Below are 25,404 nucleotides of genomic sequence, written 5' to 3'. Positions count from 1 at the left end.
CGGGTAAGCAAATTGGTGTAATTAAGGAAATGATTTTTGAGGTATGATACAGGATTAGAATTGCCTAGACAAAGCCTTGTTGAGTTTAATTCTGATGTCTGCCAAAAAAGCAATTACTAAGAAAATGGAAATCAAAGTCTAAACCAACTGTACTAGAAATAGTGAATATAGCAAGAGAGATAAAGCAACTGGAATTAGGATCTTTAGAAAAGGGTAGGAGCAAACAAAATGGAAATTGTGTGAACAATACATGCAGAATAATGTTTTGGAAGAGGAATGATGTTTAAGGCAAGGTAGGAAATGAATGTAATGTTTGACTGACAATGACTGGACAAATTATAAGTGATGTATAACATTTGCAACTGAAAATATGTCAATATTGTTTCTTTTCATTTATATAAATGTATGATTGCCTATGTCATAAGTGATAATTCACTAAAGATGTTTCTTGTTTAACAAAAAGAATAATATACAGATTAATTCATTCAGACATAATGCTTCCTAGTCACTCATTCCAAAACAGCAGCTTTGGATGGCCTGCTGTAGTGCATGACAGTATGATGTCTGTTAAGCTGTTGCCATGATATCCGTGACAGAATGATCTTTATCTTTATAAATGGAAGTGAACAACAACTAAAACCTCCTGAGTTTTACTTTATTTCAGTCACATTTGTTGAAATTGTATCTGTATACATTGCAATGAAATCAACAAACTATATAGCAAATCACATGTATAAAAAGTGAAAAAAATTACAATAGTTATTCAAATCAATTCTGAAAATCAGTAGTAATATGTATAAGTGACCAAGCTGCAATGCAAAGTAACACTTACGAGCTGCAAAATCGTTTGTAAAACATGCTTTCCTACAGGATCCAAAGTTCTTCTTTAGTAGTACTGACCCATTTTGTAACTTTTTGAGCATAGTAAATGATTAATAACCAAAGCAGAAATAAAAATGAACAAACTGTGACATGACAATACAAATATACTTAACAGAAATCAGTTCAGTCTTAATTTGGAACCACTAACAGGAGAACGATGACTGCTATTGCCGTTCTTGTCTGCAGAGCAAAAAAGACTTTAAACATTAAGATACTATAGCAATAACCCACGCCTGGGTGTGGGTAATGCTAAATTTACCCACGGTTGGCGTGGTTTGGTCCCGAGGCGCCCGAGGACCAAACAAAGCCAACCGTGGGTAAATTTAGCATTACCCACACCCAGACGTGGGTTATTGCTATTATACCATGACATTATTTAAGAAAAGAAACTAATACTTTTCTTAAATAATGGCATAGTATAATGCCTGTTTACTGCCCTTCCGCAGATGTCTGGCATCCGCGGCAGTTCTGATGTACTGCGCGCCTGCGCGGTACATCAGACCTGTGGGCAAAAGCAATGGAGAAAGCAAGATCTCCATTGCTTTTTTTTAGTGTCTCGCTATGTTAAATGAGTTTAACATAGCGAGACACTAAAAAAAGCAACGGACATCTCCGTTGCTTATTTTAAAACTGTCTCGCTATGTTAAACTCATTTAACATAGCGACATAAAAAGCAACGGAGATCTTGCTTTCTCCGTTGCTTTTAAAACACTGTTTTGCTATGTTAAATGGGTTTAACATAGCGAGACAGCTTTAAAATAAGCAACGTAGATCTCCGTTGCTTATTTTAAAGCTGTCTCGCCATGTTAAACCCATTTAACATAGCGAGACAATGTTTTAAAACGAAGTTATACTAATGGAAAAAGTCCGGCGACGGACCTTTTTCCATTAGTATAACTCGATTTACAACGGGCACGCTGGCCAATCAGCGTGCACGTTTTGGGGGGGGTCATGGTATAATATTAAACAACATGGCTTACTATAGCAATAACCCATGCCTGGGTGTGGGTAATGCTAAATTTACCCATGGTTGGCGTGGTTTGGTCCCGAGGGCGAAGCCCGAGGGACCAAACAAAGCCAACTGTGGGTAAATTATCATTACCCACACCCAGAAGTGGGTTATTGCTATTATACCATGACATTATTTAAGAAAAGAAACTATTACTTTTCTTAAATAATGGCATAGTATAATGCCTGTTTACTGCCCTTCCGCAGATGTCTGGCATCCGCGGCAGTTCTGATGTACTGCGCGCCTACGGGCAAAAGCAACGGAGAAAGCCAGATCTCCATTGCTTTTTTTTCGTGTTTCGCTATGTTAAATGAGTTTAACATAGCGAGACAGTTTTAAAATAAGCAACGGACATCTCCGTTGCTTATTTTAAACTGTCTCGCTATGTTAAACTCATTTAACATAGCAACATTTAAAAAGCAACGGAGATCTTGCTTTCTCCGTTGCTTAAACACTGTCTGCTATGTTAAATGGGTTTAACATACGAGACAGCTTTAAAATAAGCAACGGAGATCTCCGTTGCTTATTTTAAAGCTGTCTCGCTATGTTAAACCCATTTAACATAGCAAGACAGTGTTTTAAAGCAGTTATACTAATGGAAAAAAGTCCGGGCGACCGGACCTTTTTCCATTAGTATAACTCGATTTACAACGGGCACGCTGGCCAATCAGCGTGCACGTTTTGGGGGGATCATGATATAATAACTTGTTTGTACTTGTACAGTCAGGTAGCACATTGTTTGTCATTATTAATAGCTCCCTGCTGAAAGGATGTCCTTGCTTTTCAACCAATAGCATGTGAAATAAGGAGTGTCAGTGGTTTATAGGCAATATTTTTTTCCACTGAACCAATCAGCTTTCATTGCCGCAACAGAAATGCTAAAGAAATTAACGAGACTGTACAAAAAATATTGCATTCAGTCAGGAAACCATGAACACATACACTATGAACAACACAATTAAGAAAGCATTAATGCAAAGAAAGGGCTATTCTAAAAGCAGATGGACATAAAATACATTTCCAACACAAACTTGAAACTTAAAAAAAAATCATAATTACTTTGGTATGTTGGAGCAAGACTTCTGTACTCCTATGTGGGGGACTGTACGCTTATGTCCCTAGTGACTTAGCATAACCATTTATAAGGACCCAGAACTTAGAAAAAAGAAAAAAAATAATTTACAGCAGAACTGATACAGCTAGGAAAAAGCAATCAAATCAAAATTCACTCAAAGCTACAAGGCCTACATGAACTTTTCCAATCTCTTTTTTCTGTGAGGGTCAGTATCCCCCCATAACCAGATCTGGGGGTCATTTTGTCTCAGGAGAAAGGAGAATGACAATCTGAAAAGTATTGTTTTTATGTCTGTAGATGTCCTGCCATTCAAAGTGGTAGCTTTTATCTGAACATCCTACACTTTTCTTATAATGAGCCCATATCCTGACATCACCACACCTCCAATATACCTTTTAATGACTAAAAAGGCTTTCTATCCATTCAACAAAACAGTCCTTCCAGTCACACAAGAAAACAAAGACACTCAGGAACCATCTGCTCAGTGCAAAACTTGATCCACTATGTTTAAACAAATATGTTCAAATGAAATAATGTCTAACAACTGCTCGACTGCTGTTAGGAAGTAATGGGTTACACACTGACATATTAAGCTGTATTATAGACTGGAAACTATAATGCAGGCCTAGAAATACATTGTAGCCGACAAAGCAAAACAGGTTCTTAAATAGCTCCATCAAAGCTTGTTCATAAACACACACCAATGCGTTAAAATAAATAAACTACACTTATGCAATACTGAATATGTAAATAATTCAATAATAAATAATTAAAGCACCTAAAATGCCCAAACATTACTACCCACTTTTATAAAATACATACATAAACAAATAAAACACTTAAAACATTTATAACTTTATCAAATATGAACATATGAACCTATAAATATGACCGTATTTAAAATTTCTTCAGTGTCTACATTCTTGTTACTAAACTGTTGCTTAATCTTTCCTGCAGAACACTTCTTCTCTCTGTATTTTTCACTAAAATGTATTTATTTTTTGAAATAAATAAATCAATTAGAAAAAAATAATTAATGGGTAATTCTTCAGCTTAAGCAAAGGAGCTATGCTAAAATTAATATTTAAATCAGAAAACTTGTTTCCAAAAGACATTGACATCTAGTTTCTAAATTAAGCAATCTAGTGTCTGCATTACACTCACAATTACCTTTAAGAAACTATTTATAATATTTTAACACTAAAATATCTCATTCAATCACCACCACTGTAAATCATATGCAACACCAAAGCATAACTGTTACTTCAGTCTTTAATAATTCCTAAATACTCTATAATCTTAGTCCTTAACAATCTTTTAGCCATCCCTGTGTAAAACAAATTGCAAGAAAATAAAACAACATATAGTAAATTATTTATAACACACCCCTAAACTATTCAGTTACAAGCAGAATGGTTTTGTAAGAGCAGTGATTACTCTGGATGTCTAAACTCTTGGTTTCCTGGTAACATTTCTGAACATGGAACATTTTTCTTATTCTATTTGGTTTACTCAAAGCAACCCTTGAGTTAATACCAAATGCTGTGCCAGCTACATGGTCTTTTATGATATCATCCATTATCTCTTCAAGCACCTTGTTACCCAGGCATCTATTGCATATGGTCTAACTAACTGCAGGGTATCTGCTGTTTACATTCCTGGTATTGTAACTATGTATAGATTGGTTCTATATCTGCTATCTTTTTAACTAATACAGGGTGCAAAAGTTTTATTAGAAAAACAGACATTTTCATGATTATGATACTTAAATATGGTCACTGCATTATATTTACATATATAATAATCTTAAGAGCCACATTTTTATGTTTAGTTTTTCATACATGCTGCAAGTAATATGGCATATGTTGCTTTATGCTCTAGCTGTTTTTGTTCAGAGAAATACAAAAGATAGTTTAAGGCCAGGACTACAAAAACCTACAGGGTTTTCAAAAGTAGAATAAATAGTAATACCATGGTTTTGTATGTGATGAACAGGGAAAATGATGGAATTGCATTTTTTAAACATTACACATTCTTTTTCATGGTATTTGTGGGAGTGATGCAAACACTAGACTTTTTAAATTTCAAAAATGGAGGCACAGATGTTCCCTGGCTGACATACAGACTTTAGCAAAACCCTTTTTATTAAGGTGAAACAGCACCAATTAATATACTGTTTTTAAAATTTGGATTGATTTACATATTGCATAAATGAAAAGCTTTCTGAGTTTTATATAGTCTGATAAAATGTCATACACAAAACAATTCTGTCATGTTGTTTATTAAATTTATAAAACATTGTATCAGTCCATTGTTATGTTTTGTTTCTTAAATACATTGATGTGTCCTGCCTAAACATGCTAATTAAAGGATGAGGGCTCGTGGCTGAATTAAAGGAGAAGCAAATCATCATTCCAGTCCAATGATTTTTGCACTGCCACAGTTTTTAATTAAATCTCATTTATGAAAGCCATATCAAAGATACTCACCAAATATGCAGGTGAAGCACATCAAGGAACAGTAAACAGACCTCTGAATCGACATGTCTAACGTTGGCATTGCTATGACATGGCCCATTCCTTGGTTCATGTAATGGTTATGAAAGGGGCGTGCTATTGTCTGAGCTAGACATAAGAAAAGTTTGCAGGTATTAAAATTCTGCACGTCTTCCAGCTGCGTGTGCTCTGGGTGGGTGGAGACAGCACCAACTGGCCTTTTACCTCAGGTTAAGTATGGCCCTGTGGTCAGTCTGTAGTACAGTCTCTCTGAACAGAAAAACAATGAAAATCTACCTTTATCTGAGTGTTCAGCAAAGCAGAACATGAAAAACAAAGCAACATTTAACACACAATAAAACAGTCATATTATATGAATAATTATACCAAAGTGTGTAGCTACTTAAAGGTTGCCTTAAATAACAGTTTTGCATTTTATTATATTTGACATAACCTTCCTGTTTGTGTTTTTTCTTTCTGCCTAGCACGCCTTCATCTTGGTTCTCCATTTGACTTTCATTTCAGCTGAGAGTGAAAGTAGAACAAGTTGCAACACATTTCAACTTTTTGTATTAAATATCATGATGTACAAAATCCATATATTGATTTTGTGCCTAGCTACATTATTTATATCATAACCTTCCTGTGACAAATGCATACATTCAGAAAGTTCTGACATTTTATATGAAAACAAGTGGCAGAATAAAGTACTCTGTTGCTAAACAATGGGGTTACTCACAATGAATGGGTAGGAGTGAAATGAATGAATATGAAAGGGGCACACTGCCCTCATCCACCCACTCACCCACAGGAAATGTAGCTGGAAGGTGTGTGGAGTTTAATACTTACTCCAACCTCAGACCACATTGTACCACTTTCATAATTATTTATATAAATCAAGGAATGGATTGTGTACAGTGACATTACACATGTGGATTCAGAGGTCTGGTCACTGTTCCATGACACACTTCACCTGCAGAATTCAAAAGTGTTCTTGATTTATTAAAAAGAGTGGTTTCTGGAGCTGAATGATGCTTTAGTTTCTGCTTTAATTCAGAAATAAAGCTCTCTTCCTATAATTAGTACTTTTACACAGGCTGCATCATTGAATTAAAAGAATGTTTACATAGCAATACACTGGTATAACTTTTTGTAACTTTAATGAATGCCATGTAAATTGTTACTGCTGAAGATTCATCTTGAATGAATCCTTTTTGCCTTCTACCATACGCATCTTAGGCTTTATGTTTTACTCATGTAGAAAATACAATAAACCAAAAACCAAATACAAAAGTAACAGGCTGTCGAAGCTTGAAGTCCTAGGCAATAAAGACTCCCATATAATGCACACTTTTAATATAACAAAAACACAAGAATAAGTGTTTTCAGCCAGCTTAACTGGCCTTCATCAGATTCATCTGAAACAGTCGTCAATTACACACACACACACACACACACACACACACACACACACACACACACACACACACACTCACACACACACACACATATATATATATATATATATGGGTCTATATGACTTGGTCAACAGTTCATATGATCGACTGTTTATTTGGTCGACAGTTCATTTGATCGACAAGCATTTGCCCCCTTCCCCAATGTTGTGTGACCCTGGAGTTGATATATATAGTTAGGGGGGTGTGGGGGGCACAGCCCCCCACATTGGGTGGTGTGGGTGGTGAAGCCCCCCACCTAAAATGCTTGTTGATCAAATGAACTGTCGACCAAATAAACAGTCGATCATATGAACTGTCGACCAAGTCATATAGACCCATATATATATATATATATATATATATATATATATATATATATATATATATATAAAATCCAACCACAGGAAATGAGCTTAATTAATCAATTAAAACTCGTTTATGTATTTAAATGTTAAAAAGATATTTAAAATGATGTTTAAACCTTTGTGTGTATAAAATATATGTATGCATACGTATATGTATATAAATAACACATAAAATCAAGTGCATCGTTCAGTCAATTCACATTTAACAAATCAATGAATAAAAAATAATAATAAAAACATATGAATTGAATGAAAATGAACAAAAATAGTAAATAAAATGCCAATGCCAGAACATGTTAGGAATACATAAAGTACAATACAATACAATAAAATTGATCATGTTCTAGCTTTTATAATGGGTTTCAATGATATGTAGTCATTTATTCCAGGGGGGTTAGATGCATTTAATTTAACTTGCCATATAACTTATTTTTCCTCTAATATAAGTGTTTCATCACCCCCCCCCCCCAGGATTAAAGTGCACTTTCTCAAGTATAGCAAAACAAAAAGTGTGGTTAGAGTTATTAGACTGTATGTGTCTAAACAAGGCATTCTTTTTTGATATTATATATGTGTTCATAAATTATATTTTGTAAATGCCTATCCGTCTTCCCAACATAAAATGCTGGGCAGGCCATACACATGGCCAAATAAACCATACTTTTAGTATTACAATTTCCTGTCTGGAAATCAATTTTATTTTTACACAAATTGTTTAAAGTAATGATATTACCCTCGTATATACAAGCACACTGGTTGCAAGCTGCACATTTTGTAGTTCTTCTGAGTACTTTCTTAGTCCTATCACTTTTATAATTTTCAAGTTGGAACTTTATGTTCCTGCCAGTCTTATATACAAACCTAGGTTGATAGCCTAGACAATGACAGACTTCAGTGTTACCTCTAAGAGCATTCCAGTTCCTATCTGTAATGTTTTTTACAATAGGTGCTTGGGTACTGTATTTTAAAATCGTAGCTCATGACAAATCAGTATTACTCTCATTTTTTCTTTTGTCCATTTTCTTAAAGTCCGCACCTAACAGGGGTTTGTATAATATCACCCATTGTGATGAAACATACTCAACAGTGTCTTCAACTAATTTAATGGGGTAACCTCTTTCCAAGAACATTCTACCAATAAAATTGAGTTCTTGTGTAACGTCTTGTTGATTGGAAGTCATTCTAGCTGTCCTAATACATTGCCCTTTTAAAATACTTTTTTTCTGTGAAAAAGGGTGGCAGCTTTGATACTCTAAGTAGGAGTTACTAAAAGTGGGCTTGCGATGTATATTTGATTTAAATCCTGAAGGTGTATGAGAGATGTAAGTATCTAAATATGACAACCCAATTTTGCTTAATGAGTATGTAAATTTAAAATAAGAACAAATACTATTTAAGTATCCAACAAAATTGTGAATGGCATCCTTTTTCTCATTCCATAAAATAAATACATCATCCAGGAAACGTACATAAAGAGTAAAATATTGCCTAAATTTATTGTTGAAAACATGTCTATTCTCCCATTCTGTGAGCACAAGGTTGGCAAGTATGGGGGCACACGATGCCCCCATAGCTACTCCCTTTAATTGCCTGTAGTATTCACCTTCAAAGTATATAAGATTATTTTCTAGAACAATACTCATCAATTCCAATAAAAGAAGAATTTTGTCATTATTTAAATTAGAATATCGTGTCATGGAGGTGTGAAAAAATTCTAAACCTTCTTCTTTGGGTATAAAATTAAATGTCAACCACATCTATGCTTACAAAAAATCAAACTACTGTTCCAAAAATCATGTTTCAGCCTACTCAAAAAATCCCACAAATCAACAAGTAACTATGGGATATTATTATAGACATGTTTTAACCAGTTATCAATTAAAACTCCAATCTGGTAAGTTTTGGACTTGCTTCCTGGAACTGTTGGTTGAAGGGGAGGATTAATGTAATCGTTATGTACTTTAGGTACTCCAAACATAGTTGCTAATAAAGGGGAATCCACTTTAATAAATTCATAAATCTCTCTGGTAATCCTTCCTTCCAATAGAAACTCTTCTAGCCAAGAACCTATTCTTCTATGAGCTATATTAATTTCATTAATACTAATAGTCTCATAGATGTCAGGATTATTCAAAATGTCATACATCTTTTCAATATACCTACATTAGTCAAAAAGCACAGCACCTCCTCCTTTATCCGGTTTCATAACATGGATAGTATTGTCTCGACAAAGTTTATGAAACAATTCCCATTCTGTTTTACTAAGATTGTATTCCCTCTCTTTCCTTCTGGACATGTATGCATAAGTCCTATAAATGTCTTCAGTAGTTACCCTTTCAACTTTAGCAAGAATGAGTAGTAAAGGGGGGTTAAAAGTGTTCTTTCTTTTTAATTTGTTAAACTCATAGTCTTGGTTCTTATCCTTAAAGAACATGGTTAAGTTGAGTTTCCTAATACACAATTTAAATTCTAATATTACATCAATAAGATCAATATGGAATGTGGGCACAAATTTCATTCCTTTTAAAAACAAGGAAAAATGCTCAGGGGTCATTAGACTGTCTGTGTAATTAAAAATTTAAAAATTGTTTTTTTCAAATATATAGTCATTAATTTTTAATATCTCCTTTGATAGTTTACTTGGGGTGGCTTGTAACTGTTGGTTTTGTCCCAACCCTTCAGCCCCTTCTTTGGGGTGGCTTGTAACTGTTGGTTTTGTCCCAACCCTTCAGCCCCTTCTTTGGGGTGGCTTGTAACTGTTGGTTTTGTCCCAACCCTTCATCCCCTTCTGCCCTGAATCCCATTTTTCCCCTGTTTTTCCAATTGTTCTTTTTTTGGCCCTTCCAAAAAAAATTATTTTCAGAGTTTTTGTGTTGTTCATTTCTCTGGAAGCCCTTCCCGTCATCATTATTTCTCTGATTAGATTTACTAAATTGATGAGTACTAAAGTTTTGAATTGTATTAGGGTTAGGGTTCCCTATTGGTTTAGGTGTATTCCATGTGTAAACATTTTTCTCCTTGTATTGTTTTATGTCTCTGTATTTTCCTTTCCTTTCTCTTAAAAGTAACTGTGGCATTTTTCTTAACAATGGCAAACTGTTTGTCATAAAAACTTTTCCAGTTATCGAAGACCAAGAGCCGGATTCACGAAGGCTTGCACGGAGTCTAAGACTAGAGTAAGACTCCATGCAGCCAACATGTCTGCCGAGCGATCCAGGAACAGCTGGCAGGGGTGTGCAAGAGAGCTCCTAAAACGACTCTTGCACGGGCAGGGTTGGTTTATGAAAATTACCTCATTTGCTGCTGAAAGCTATGCAAATGAGGTAAATTTGTGATCCAGGAAACGCTAACCTGTCCGAGCAAGAGTAGTGTTATTTGCAGAAATGTACTCAGTTGGTAACTGAGTACCGTTCTGCAAATAGCAAAACGGAGCCATGACAGCTCCAAATAAAGGATGCATCCAGTTGAGGAAGCATGCCAATGGCCAAATATACGGCCATTGGCAATTTTTTCCATTGCAAAATAAAAAAAATATATATTTGTTTCCTCAATCTCCGATGTTTAAGTGTAGCGCAGCGCTGCACAAACGTGCTGCACTCTAAAAACTAGAAAAACAAAAAATAAAAGCCACAAATAGGGATTTTATTCAAAATATTCATCTGCCATGCAAGTGAATGGCAGGCTGAAGACAACATGGCTACTGACTAGAGGTTGCTAAGGGAGGAAGCTCAGTCTGAGAGATGTAACCAAGCATTAGTAGGCAATCCTATGCAAATGAGGATAAGGATAGTGAATCCCAATATTTCCTGCTATATGAACCATGTCCCTAGAGTGTAAGAGTAGGAAAAGGGGAGTAACAGAGTAGAAGATGGGTGACATCATGAGGGGTTATGTATCAAAAAGACTGTAAGCTTATTGGAGTAGAGTGGCATGTGTTTGCTGTGAGTTACTCAGGACTAAAAGAGGTGTGTCTACAGTTGTCTAAACTGAAATCAAGAAACTGAAGGTGTACGCCGTGGCTATCACTAAAGTTTCTTGCAAAGCTGCTCACACTGTGTGCGCATGTGTGCGCGCGTGTAAACCCATCTAAGCCTGTGTGCACGCCAATGTAAGCCTGTGTTAGGCCGTCTAAGCTAGTATACATGAATGTGCACCCGCCTAAGCCTGTGTAAGCTTGTGTAAGCCTGTATGTGCGCGTGTGCGCTTGTTTGCGTGGCGCTGCTCCCTGTGGAAACAGAACGGGAAAAGGAAGGAAAAGTAAAGAAGTAGTAGGAAGTTAAACAAGGAGAACTAGCAGAGCTGTCAGGTGAAATCAATCAGAATCAGCCAATTACACAGGCAGTACAGTAGCCCAGCCCAGCACCTAAAACTCTGCAAACAACATTCCTCCATGTTTTTTTCAGAAACACTGCAACACTGCAATCAACAAAGAGAAGTGAAAACTTAAAAAGCTTAAACTGAGACATAAAAATGTTAGGGGCTGCCATTGCAGTTATAAGGCAACATGTGCAAGATGCTGAGGGTGGTGCCATTGCGAATGCTGATGAGCAACCCACAGTGAGGAGATGGAGAAGAGTGTACAGACCCAGGATAACCTACCAAGGGCTACATGAGCTGGAGATAGTGGAGCGCTATAGAGTGGACAGAGAGCTCCTGCAGCAAATTGTTGAGCTGTGCAGGCCACGCATCACACACAGAACCAACAGAGGGGAACTCATCCCAGTGGAAACCAAGGTATGTGTTGGCCTAAGAATACTAGCAACAGGTACCTTCCAGAGACCAACTGGTGATATGATGGGGATTTCACAGGCATCAGCATCAAGGGTACTGCACCAGTTCCTGAATGCCATGTCAGCACATGTCAGTGATCATGTATATTTCCCCAATTCCCATGAGGTATTGGCCAGCAATATGCATCTCTTCCAGTAAATAGCGGAATACCCTTAGGTAGTGGGTGCAATTGACTGCATGCACATACACATCAAAGCACCAGCTGATGAGTGGGGTAGGGCCTACATCAACCGCAAGGGCTTCCACTCCATCAACTGCCAGGTCATGTGCAATGCCCAGGGCATAATACTGAATGGGCTGCCTTGGAAGCTACCATGATTCCCATATCTGGCATCTGTTGCAGCTGTACCAGACATTTGCAAATGGGGACATCCCTAACGGTCACCTAGTGGGGGATGCTGGATACACACTGGATCCGTGGCTGATGACATCCATCAGAAATGCACACACACCTGAACAAGAACTCCATAATGAGGCACACGCACAAACACAAAATGTAATTGAGCATGTGTTTGGGATGCTCAAGTCATGGTTCCAGTGCCTGGACACATCTGGTGGTGCCTTGCAGTACTCACCAACTACATATACCCAAATTGTTATGGTATGTGCCATGCTACACAATATGATCCTGCGCAAACAGCTGCAGCTGGAACAGCATGGGGCATGGCCAAACAGCCCCCCACCATTGCCAAGGCCTGCACAGGCACAGCGTGACTCAGAGGAGGAACAACCTGAGCCTGCCCCAGTAGGCAGAAGAAGCGGTGCCAAGTATGTCTTGCCCTTGGCAAAGAGGCAATGCATAGCACATACACTGGCTCAGTAGGAACCCTGGAAATGACACCTCTCTCTGACTCGCACATAAAATAAAAGGGATGCCTAACTTGACACTACCTGTTTCCAAACATGTATAGGGAGTGTAGTATGTGCATCCAATGTAGGCAGTCCTGCAGCCCACCTGAGGCATGATTGCCATGTTTTAAGCAATATAAAGCAGTGCTAAGCAGCTTTTACCAATATCTAGTATATGCAAACAAAATTGCTCGTGCAATGTTGGCCAAGGACGGTCAAAGTTGAGCAAAGTCAGTTAAACATGCTCATATCTGCTTTACTGTTCCTTAAGCAGTCTGGTCTGGCCAACATGAAAATAAAAAGCAATGACAGGGCTTGAACCCAGGATACTGTACATTATAGTCACAGTACCGAACCACTAAGCCATGACAGCATTACAGTGGCACAGACACAGCAAGATAATTGTACACTAATGCAAACACAAAGCAATGCTGTATCATGCCCCTAATGAGGCAAATGGGTAACTTCACCCACACGCCTATGCAGACAGAGAACATCAGGCCAGGCGTTGTGATGTTGGTTGTGTAGGCTATGACGTTGCAAGCTAATATATGTGGCAATGGACGCTAAGATCTGTAGTACAGTAGTATGCCTCAAGCCAGTACGATAGGCAACAGTACAGACTGTAATGGTGTCCTGTACATAGCAGTGCAGGCACAGCAAATGTGTATAATTGTCAGGTGAAACCCACATCCTATGTACACCCACAGTAACAATCTGGTGTGCCCCTGGGTAGAAATGTACAAAGAATAGCTGTCCCCCCTGTATATAGAAATGTTTATAGGTCTATGCAAAGTGTCTCATGGAAGCCCTGCAGGCACAGCATGATCCCTGTTGATCCATGACACAAAAATACACCTTGATTTACCATACACATATAGTATAAATGTGTATACTGTGCATGCTCACACACTCCAACAAATGTAGTGGATTTCATTCAGCATCACACTGAAAGGTCATACTGGGCATGCTCACACACTTAAAGAAACTAAGCAAATGTCAGGCAGGAAGATACTGAAAGTTCATACTGGGCTAAATATGGATGTGATAATAAGGGATCTATGGACAAATGTGTATAGTCGTCTCTACTTCCAGAAACACATTCACAAAGTGGTCTGAAAATCCTGCTATGTGTGCACACAAACTTCCAAGATCTGTGCATGTAGGTCAAAGGAGGTTGCCACTACACAGCAGTCATCAGACCTGTCAGAGAGTACCACAACACACTTGCGATGAATCTGACTAGGCACGTTCAGCAGCTAGAAAGACCAATGAAGTACCTTAACAAGAGGATTACTGGCCTCAAATAGTTGCCTCTTGCAACAAGAATGAATATAACCCAAGCTGTGCTCTGTTGCATACTGTCTACGGAGGAGATATCTGCCCAACAGACAGGTCCACGTCATGGTTACACTCAGATCTGTTCTGAGTTACAGCTCAATGGCACTAAATGTACAGAGCCAACTGATATTGGCAACATCCTGGCAGATAGGATCAGTGTTAACTTTACCCCCCTCTCACCCATGAAAGAGCACATGTCTATAATGGAAGACTGAAATGTTGCTGTCATCATGGCTGCACAGGTAAAAAACACTCTCCGAAGCCAGTAATCACAGCAGCCATGAGACTAGATAACTTCCCAGGCTGTGTAGTATCTACTTCCCTGAAGTAAACATTAACATGGAAGTTCTGTGGCTAGTGAAGTTTCCAGAGGACTGCAAACTAGGAGCCATCATTGTAAACACTAAAGATGTGGACATCCTACAAAAGGGCCTCGCTGAGACAGATGGCTGTTGTCCAAGCCATGGGCTGTAGCTCAATGCCAAAAGGTGCATTATCATCCCCTTTGTTAAAATCTCTGTAGCCAAGAACTACAACATAGGTGGTAGTATACCTCACACTGTAAGTGTGACAAGAAACCCTGGGTCACAGGTGGACAGTGGATACAACTGTGATAAGCACATTCCCACAGTTGTCAGGAAACCCCCTTATGTGGCACACCTCATCAGAAAATGTGTCTCATGCAGAATAAAAGAGGACATTGTTCCACTCTACTCACCACTCACTATGTACCTCACAGGACAACTACAACAACGGGAAAGCCAGCAGCAATACTCACAAAGAGCATTAGTGGCCTGAAATACATGCCATATACAGACCATCGCAAAATGCTCCATCCGTACTCCCTTGCATATCGCCTACTCAGAGGTGTTCACTGCATGACATACAAAGCTATGTCAAACATACAGCTGTTGGATATGATCCACGTAAAACACTAACAATCACCCTGACCTTTGGACCCAAGACCACGAGTGAAATAGAAAAGGAAGTGGTGTAGCCATTTACCTTATGGATATCCACGCCTCCAGGTTATTGGCACAGCATGAGGCCTTGGAGACCATGCAAGTGCAACTAACATTGTGCAGAGCTGCCCATCAGATTGTAGCCTGCTACAGATCACGTTCCTTGTCTCAGGAACCTCACGCAGTATTCTGGAGAACAATGGCAAATATAAAGGTCCTATCAAACACCATTATATGAGGAGATTACAACTACCCAAACATTGAGTGGGTGAATTACTCATATACAACATCCTTTGCCCAATGTGTCCTAGAGTTAAGAAACTCTAACACCCTGGAACAGCTGGTCAGCATGGCCACTAGAGGTGACAACATACTGGACATGATCATCACCAACATGGGGTACCAGTGTTCCACAACGGAGATAACCCCCTCGCTGGTAATATCAGATCATTAAGTAATCACACTGGACATCCACATCCTGCCCCCACACCCAGTCAATGAAACCACTGTGAAGACATTTTCAAACTCAAACTGCACACTTCCCAAGACCAAAGTTGAAAGTTCCAAAGCCCTCTTGCTATAAGATAATGTTATACAATCTGCCAAATCATTTACAAGTGCATCCTATGAGCATCTACAGGGATGCATGGATCGAGACATCACAAATAAAACCAAGATGCACTCCTCCAAAAATAAGAAAATAATCTGGTGGTCGTTGCCCATAAATAAGCTAGACAATAGAAGGAGGAAGCTAACACCTGATAGAGCGAACTTCACTAAAGGAAAGGCATCACTGATCATTATTAGGATGAAACAATGATTGCTCATAAAATAATCCAAGGACAGTTTCTAAAGACCAATTGGCAAGGAATGTAAGAATAAACCACAAAGCCTTCAGTAGCTATACCAGACATGTAGGTGTCAACTTCAAAATATGCTGTCAGCTACTGAAAAAAGTAATGACATACATCAAACCAACTTTCATTGCCCACATCCAGGGGGACAAGTTCAGTGTAAACTCCCCCCCATCACCCCCAAAAGGGCCTGTGTCCATCACAGAAGGATGCAGAGACCCTGACGTCATGGACATGCAAGTAAAGACAGCCCTCACCAAAGCTAAGAACATAGCATTAATGTGACTGTAAGTTGTCCCAGGCTGCGTCTTATACTAGACCCATAAGGAACTGCACCTCACCTACATTCACTGTCCAGACTCAAGCATACCACAGGTTATGTACCCTAAGAATGGCATACACTAACAGTCATCCAGCTCCACAAAGGGTGTGCCAAAACAGAACCTAGAAACCATTGCCCAACATGTGTACTCAGCCTGGTTTACAGAGCTATTGAGCAAATCGTCATGGAACCCATTCACTGAGACATTGGAGATCTCCAGACCCTGGACTCTACACAACTTTGCCTTGTTAAAGGCAGAGCCTGGCTTCCAAACCTAGTTGACTTATTTAAAACAGTTACCATGAACATAGATGGAGGTGAAAGTAGTCCACACAGCCCACCTGGACCTCACTAAGGGCTTATCACACCATTCCCCACTCTGTCATCATGGACAAGTGTACCAGCTTGAACATGAACAGCTATGTCACAGGATGGGTGGCCAGGTGGCTCACAGATCAAACACACATGTTCATAGTTGTGGGTGCCATGTCCAACTCTAAGCCAGTCACAAATGGCATCACACAGGTCTTGGTCCTGGGACCCCACCTGTTCAGTCGATACTGCTCAGAGGTACAGGCAAGCACGGCAGGTGTAAGGCTGAACAGGTTTGCAGATGACTGGAAACTGTGGTCCATAATTGACTGTACAGCTGACACAGACATCCTCTAGAAGTGTCTTACAGAGACAGATACCTGGTGTCAAAACAATGCCCTCAAGCTGAATGGCAAAGAATGCATAGTCATCCCCTTTGGGTAACACAAAGTGCACACCATGTACGGAGAAAGTCATTATGGCCCTGGGGACACAAGTAGATAGTAAACTCACCTTTCATGATCACATGGCCAAAGTGTTTAGACATTCTGTCAATGTAGGCCATCTAATGTCACCTAATGTAACACACTTCGTATAGTCTGATAATGTCACCATCCTACAAATATACCTGTGGAAAAGAAAGCTCCCAGTAGTATGTATAGTGTGTCATGTTAATGTGTACTCCTCTAGTATCATGCAATAGTTAGGTAGGGGTTTGAATCCTGCACTGGACAAGTGTGTGTGTGTGTGTGTGTGTGTGTGTGTGTGTGTGTGTGTGTGTGTGTGTGTGTGTGTGTGTGTGTGTTCCCCTTGGGAAGGAACAACCCAACCTTTAAGGAGAGTAGTGAAACACCTCAAAAGTGGTAATCTAACCTTTGTCAAGTCTGATGATGTCACCATCCTACAAATATACCTGTGGAAAAGAGAACTCCAAATAATCTATATAGCTCTTCGTGTTAATGCATACTCCTCTAGTATCATGAAGTAGTTAGGTAGGGGTTTAAATCCTGCACTGGACAACTGTGTGTGTGTGTGTGTGGTCTCCTTGGGAAGGAACAACCTTTTAGGAGAGTAGTGACGCATCTCAAATGTGGTAATCTAACCTTTGTCAAGTCTGATAATGTCACCATCCTACAAATATACCTGTGGAAAAAAGAACTCCCAGTAATCTGTATAGCATGTCGTGTTAATATGTACTCCTCTAGTATCCTGAAGTAGTTAGGTAGGGGTTTGAATCCTGCACCGGACAACTGTGTGTGTGTTCTCCTTGGGAAGGAACAACCTTTTAGGAGAGTAGTGAAACACCTCAAAAGTGGTAATCTAACCTTTGTCAAGTCTGATGATGTCACCATCCTACAAATATACCTGTGGAAAGGAGATCTCCCAGTAATCTGTATAGCACATCGTGTTAATGCATACTCCTCTAGTATCATGAAGTAGTTAGGTAGGGGTTTGAATCCTGCACTGGATAACTGTGTGCATGTGTGTTCTCCTTGGAAAGGGACAACTTTTTAGAAGAGTAGTGAAACACCTCAAAAGTGGTAATCTAACCTTTGTCAAGTCTGATGACGTCACCATCCTACAAATATACCTGTGGAAAAGAGAGCTCCCAGTAATGTGCATAGTGCGTTGTGTTAATGCGTACTCCTCTAGTATCATGAAGTAGTTAGGTAGGGGTTTGAATCATGCACTTGGTGAGTGTGTGTGCTGTATGTGTGTGACACTGTTGGTCAATGTGTTGTGGGTTTTGCTTTTACCACTGTATGACATATCAGTATGCATTGCACATTTGAGCTAGCTGTGTGTCAAATACATATACGTACATGTTACCTTAATTATTGCATGTGTGGGAACCCTGCTTTCTCCAAGAACACAGCTGTCATCTTTGCCAGACTGTGCTGCTGCTTCCCAGACCTTATGTCACATCTGTATGCTTGTGACAAGGCCAGCCACTGCAGTGATCCCTGGCCTAGGTCATCTGTGTCACACAAAGTCATTAAGATTCCTATTGGAATGTGTGAGTGAGAGTCTTTGGCCAAGGTATATGTTAGACCTGTTCAAACGCAGCAAAGTCTGTCAATGATGACTATTTATAACAGGTGTAGAACAACCTATGTGGATATGCATGCAGACCCCTTATTGCTTATGTGATCCACCAAGGGATTCCAAAATACCTTTGTAAATGTGATTAACAAAGGAGAGATGACATAGCACTTGGTTGCATGTACACATCGGTACCTGTTCATCATGTTGGTGGCTACTACCTATGTGGTACTGTGGGGATAATAGGTGGATGACTATGCTTAGTTTGCCTTATAGCTTTACAACATGGGTTTGACAACAGGCATCTGTCTGTATGATACCCTTGTGGAGGATGTGTGTGTCATCTGGAAAATGCATTATAGGCCACAGTATGCATTACCAGACGTGGGCAGACATATCCCTATTGTGATTGCTTGTACCTAAGAGAGCTATATGCCAAACAGGTGTGGTCTCAGTAATGGGTGCAGGTGAATACCAGTGGTTACTGGCATTGTATAGTACCTGAAGGATCCAAATGTTGCTGTGTGTCCTACATCTGTGTGTCGGTTGTCAAGACATCATCTAACAATTGGTTATGGTCATGCTGTTGAAGTGATGTATACCACCAGAATGCAAAACAATGACAGATAGTAACAGTATTACCCACAGCACAGTGTCAAACCATGTCATACACACGTGTAGTCAGGTTCCAGAATGTGTGTAGTACAATGCATATTGGCCACCAATAGAAACTATGGAGTGTTACTGTGTAATACAGAGCATGTCACCCTGGCCATGTGTCCACTATGCACGTACATGCAGACAGTGCACCTCCACCATGTTCACAACTGTATACCTGCAAATCTCTGCTACACACATCCCACACATACTGTCCACTCTCTAACACATGCAGCCAATACTGCACACATCAGCCAAGTGGCATGTGGCCAGACAATATACAATTGGAACCAATACTGGTGTAAACAACACTACAATGACAATCATAGCTTTAATGCATCATGCCTGCTCAGCTACACCTTCAAGCATATCATTACACTCTACAGCTGACAACATGCTAACATTGCTATACTGCTATATAGACAACCTGTGCATCAGCACCATGGCAGCCTGTTCCTGCATCGATGTTACAGATGACAGGAGGCGGCACAGGTTTCATCATATGCACAGGGTGTGTTGTTGGTTTGCCAGAGGCCTACAGTGAGCCATCCAATTGACATGTGTGTGTGTGTGTGTGTGTGTGTGTGTGTGTGTGTGTGTGTGTGTGGGGCAAGAATACTGGAATGGGCCAATGTTGTTGTAATGTGTGTGGGTATGTGTGAGCCCTGGGTGTCTGGAGTATGTGTGTGTGTCTGCATGCACACAGTTCTACCATGTGTCTGCCATATACGGGTATTTGTGGGACAGCCACAGACTGTACCTGCAAGGCTTTACAGATCACCGTCTCTGGCCACGGATATGGTACCTGTGCCTGGCAGGGGTGCTACTGACACTATCAGGTATTAAGCCAGACTGGGTACTATCCCCAGAGGTGGATGGATGTACACTGGACACAAGTCCCTACTGGGACTGTCCAGAGCCATGTGCACGTGGTCTTCTAGGACATTCTATGGACAGCCCACCCCCAACATTGCTGGGCTGGTACTGGCACTATGGGAGCGGCTGTGGCTTGAGGGACATCCACGGTGACTGCCAGCTGCTGATGTTGCTGGCATACATCCACGTCGACATCTCAACCATCCCGCACTGTCCTGACACATGGATGTGACATTGCGGAGGATATCTAATGTCTCTCCCCAACGTCTATCGGTGACCTCGGTGTAATGATGGATGGCACCTGCTAGGTCACGGATACTGTCAATGACGGTGGAGTTATGTGTCCTCTGTGCCCTTAGTCCCTGTCTGGTGTACCGTTCTATATGTGCCTGTGCCTCCATGACAGCCTGGAACATGCTTGACATTGTCAGACCTGTGGCACATCTGCCAGTGGCATGATGAGCATCAGTGCTCCTACGAGAACCCCTGGACATCTGCCTATGTTGTACCCTTCCAGACATCTGGTTATGGCTGCTGTGTTGGGATGCATGTGCCATGGATACCACACTGTCCTGGCCAATGCCAACTGTACGCTGTCCCTCAGCTATGGGCATTGGTGATGGATGTATTGGCAGTATGACTGTATGCATGGATGGGGTGGACAGCTGTGTACTGTTGATTGGTGGCCCAATGACAGACCCTGGCAAACACGCCTGTGCCTCAACATACCTATCTTCATTATCACTATGTGGCTCAGTGACATCAGTTTCCCTGCTGCAGTGAACCAGCCCTAAGACAGCACCTGTGGGAGGGAGACAGGAAACACACTTTACTATCTGTGTTGGCACACATGCACACATGCACACATGAACACATGACCACATGCACACATGCACACATGCACACATGAACACATGAACACATGCACACATGAACACATGCACACATGCACACAAATACACTCCTCACTACGGCAGATACCCACATACACCACCAGCAATCCAAAACATACTTAATAGTGGTTGTAGGTGGGTTACAGTATCACAAGGCAAGCAGTCATATCACATGTGTCAGCATGCAGAAAGTTTGTTGCTCAAGACCATGCAGTGTGAGTGTAGACAGCCCGTGTTAATAACAGTATACATGGCTTTGATGCATGTGTGTTGTTATTCAGTGATTGGCCTCACCCTGGAACGCAATGTGTACATGGACAGAACATTGCTGTGCAAGTATTAAAAGGTCTGCAATGTCCTGTGTGCCATCACTCACAGGTATACATACCATGGCTGGATGTGTATCTGTATGTCACATAGATATCCATTTCTGATTGCAGTGTCTGTGTCTGTAGCAGATAATTGTGGACACAGGTTTAGCACATGCATGCTATGTATACACACAGTATGAGTGGTGCATGTATACGTGATGGAATACCATTGCTCAACATGGCCATTGTACAGTGAGTATGGTGAGTGTAGGACATATTGTGGGCATGCCAGTGCCAGCCATGACATTGCATGCTACAACATGACTGCAACATTAAACATCACACATACCCTATGTGTGTCATGTGCCCTAGACACTCAACAGCATTACAAGACATATATGTGTCACTTTGTACAAATGGTGATTGCTATGCATATTGTGTATAGGTGCATATGTTTGCATACACACAACATTGAGGTGCATAGCAGTGACTACTATGTGTAGTACTGTGGTCACTGTAACTGGATGGGGTGTAGTACCATGAGCCATCATCATCATGCATCATGTGGTTACTCAAGGCTACTAATGTATGCCAGACTGCCACCTAGCATGCTGTACCTGAACTGCAGTACTGTGGCTATAGCCACAGTTATACAGCCACTTGTTACATGGGTTTGTAAGGTGCCCAATAGGGAGCATTGCCTAACATGAATGTGTTATGTGTTGAAGAGTGTCGCACAGCCCCATGATAGGCCTCTACCCCTCAGGTATATTATGTGTGCTGTGTGGATGACATGTGGGATACTGAAGTGTGACCTTACAGCGGGTGGCTGGATATGCTATGTGCAGCATGTTAAGGTGTACTGCATATGACAAAGTTGTGTATGTTGTGTACATGTGTATCAACTATGCCTATCCAATGTCCAATACGGTGTTGCCGCAATTGTGTGTGATGCTCTGTGTATTGCATGTGATTGAGGCAGCTACTGTCATTACTGAGATGTGCATAGTCTCACAGCAAACATGCACAGCATTAATTATGAGTAGGTGTGTTACATGTACATGGCCTACACCTCACCTATGACATGCACATTTCATTAGCAATATTAAAATTATAACACACTCACCAGCATCGACCGGCTGCCTTGCTGTCACACCAGAGGGACCTACAAGAATATGAGACAGTTTGTCAGTGGCCACAACTGTGGCATTGCTACTGTGAGTTTGCTAAACTACAGTAGTACAACAGTCGACAGTCACAGGCGTACAGATTATATTCCAAATATAAGTATTGCACAACACTATGCAGCACAACTGCTAAACACACAGTACACATCTCACATATGCATAATCTACCAATACAGGTAACAGTAGTCTTCAGATAGGTCATGTTACCTGCACGCTCCATGTCAACATGCTGGGTGGCTCCGACCTCCATGATGCCACATGTATGTTGCTGTTTCTGTTGTTGACCAGGAGCCACGATGCTTATGAGCAGCTCCTCCACTTTGGTGAGGGGGGATGAATGGCTATTCCACCACCTGTGGCAAGCTGTTGTCGATGGATATTAGACGCATGCCACCAGACATGTCTAATTAAATCACTGCAGTGATGGCGTACCTGCTCATATGTCCGGTTATACATGCCTATGTCATTTACCCGATGAACAAGATCTTGCCACAGTGCATTCCGCTCATGCTGGTCCTGGCTGGTTCTAGAGAACAGCAGGGCGTAGTGTTGCACCAGGCTGCTGTGGATTTCTGCTTCCTCTGCAGCTGTATAACACGGATTTCATTGGTGGGCCATGCCCCTGGAAGACAATTAAACAAGATGTGTGAGCAAGTCATGTGGCACACTTAACATTCTAAAGTACAGATATCAATTAACTGCCATATATAGCATCCGATTGGTTGTCAGAGTATACACATGTTCAATACCACATATTAGTGCTCAGGCCACAACTGGCTGATAGTGCCTGGCACGCTCTATATATCAAACCATGTTCTGCACAGCAGCAAAGAGAAGCCAGTATGTAAGACTATACACCAGTACATGGCACACTGTATGTGACACAATGCACCACCTAGTCACAGGAGGTATATATCAAGCTAATGCATAAAGAAAGATGTCATCCATTGCAATGAATGTAAAGTACAGTTACAGTATTACCAGTATACCACCCTAGTCGTTGATGCCAAACCCCTGCCTAACATATGTGCACAGTTGTTAATATAGGTGGCATACTGCTGTATTAGACTATACATGTTGCTAGATACGCACTTATATCCTGTAACACACATATGATTGAGGGCATGGTACAGGCATAATTACACACACATCAGACATACATACAACACACAAATGAATGCCAACCCAGATGAGCTTTACCTGTGTACCATACAGTACTGTGTGTCACTACTTACAAAACCTTATGCCTTAGGTGTGTAATCTGTGAGGATTACAGGGAACACACAAAACAGTGTTTCCAAGCAATGTGAACATACACCATACTGTACTGTTTAGGCCTACAGCTTCAGGTAGTACTACAGTTCATATGAGAGTTGGATTCACCAGCAGTACTACTCACTAAGCATACATGTATTGCTTTAGCCTACAATGGGACACCACAGTCAACAACAAAGGACTACATCACACCGTATGCCATACTACTTTTTCTGCCTAGCAGTAGCATACACATCTTTTGCTGGGATCACAGCTAGGACACAAACTACCATGACAGAAACAATTTCACACTAAGCTATCACACCTTTACAGACCTTGCACACATTCACCAACACATTCACCATCACACTCAGTCAACCTCACATAGCAATTATTGCACTAAGTACATGTGTGTGTGCATTGTGTCATAGGTAGGCAATACGCTATTGGCCCTAGGGCCTACAGCAGCCTAGCCATACGCTACCCTGGCCTTTGACACACATGTAATTTAATTTCACTTGCCCCTGTCAACCAGAGCCACAGAGGTGATTCCCAGGGTGTATTTCCTATCCCCCAACCAATCATCAGGAGTATTTATGACAACTGCTAATGAGGAGCTTTGTTTGCTATTGAAAGGTAGTTTGTTCCAGAGTATGGCATGTCTCTGAGATAGGAATCTATCCCTCCAGCATGTGCTGTTTAGTGAGCTGACAAGGTTTAGGGCCCTAGAGCGTGAATCCGGGAGGGATTGTAATATGTTTACGTGGAGGATGTCCAACAGCTATGGGTGTGACATAGCTCTGTATGTTAGGCAGAGGTCACCTCTGGGTAGGCGGTATGCAACACAGTCTAGCTGTGGTTTTGTGAGTCGGTCTGCATAGGGCATCTGTTTAAGGCCGGTATTACGCTTTGTGAGGTATGTCTGTGGCCTTTCCAGTTGCTGTAGTTGTCATGTGAGGTACATACCACATGGGGCATTGTACTCTATAATGGGGTTTAAGTGTGATGAGTAGAGGGGAACACTGACCTATATTTCCCTAGATGACACACCTTTTGTGATGACGTGTACCACATAGACAGAGTACATAACTAGTGTGGCACTGTGATTATCAAAGGGGAGGCTACTGTCCACCTGTGTCCCATGTTACCTTATCACACCTTCGGTGTTATGTAGACTACCACCTATGTGGTAGTTAATGGGTACAGTGGTTTGGCAAGAAGGGATGGCACTGCAGTGTCAACACTGAGCTTCAGTCCATACCTTGGCCACCAGGCACCTGTCGCAGTAAGTATGCCCCGTGTCTCTCTCTCTCTCTTATATATATATATATATATATATATATATATATATATATATATATATATATATATATATTTAAACACACATACATGCACACATACATATAAACATCCATTGCTGTACATGTAGATGTACATATAGGCACATATACAGTCCACTTTTCATGGTG

The 25,404-nt window shown here is 40.7% G+C and overlaps 1 protein-coding gene across 1 annotated transcript in view; it reads right to left on the bottom strand.

Annotated features, from left to right (window-relative positions):
- Nucleotides 1-25,404, bottom strand: part of LOC122794665 — a 511,163-nt gene that overhangs the window by 153,079 nt on the left and 332,680 nt on the right. The window contains exon 2 of the mRNA XM_044063288.1: nucleotides 5,456-5,731. Within this exon, the coding sequence (XP_043919223.1) occupies nucleotides 5,456-5,555 (100 nt within the window). The 5' untranslated portion in view covers nucleotides 5,556-5,731. The remainder of the gene's footprint in view (nucleotides 1-5,455; nucleotides 5,732-25,404) is intronic.

Source organism: Protopterus annectens, chromosome 2.part1 (genome assembly GCF_019279795.1).
Source record: "Protopterus annectens isolate FY-2018-M chromosome 2.part1, PAN1.0, whole genome shotgun sequence".
NCBI classification, from domain to species: domain Eukaryota; kingdom Metazoa; phylum Chordata; order Ceratodontiformes; family Protopteridae; genus Protopterus; species Protopterus annectens.
Note: the sequence above shows the minus strand (reverse complement) of the source record. Positions and strands in the feature narration are given on the sequence as shown.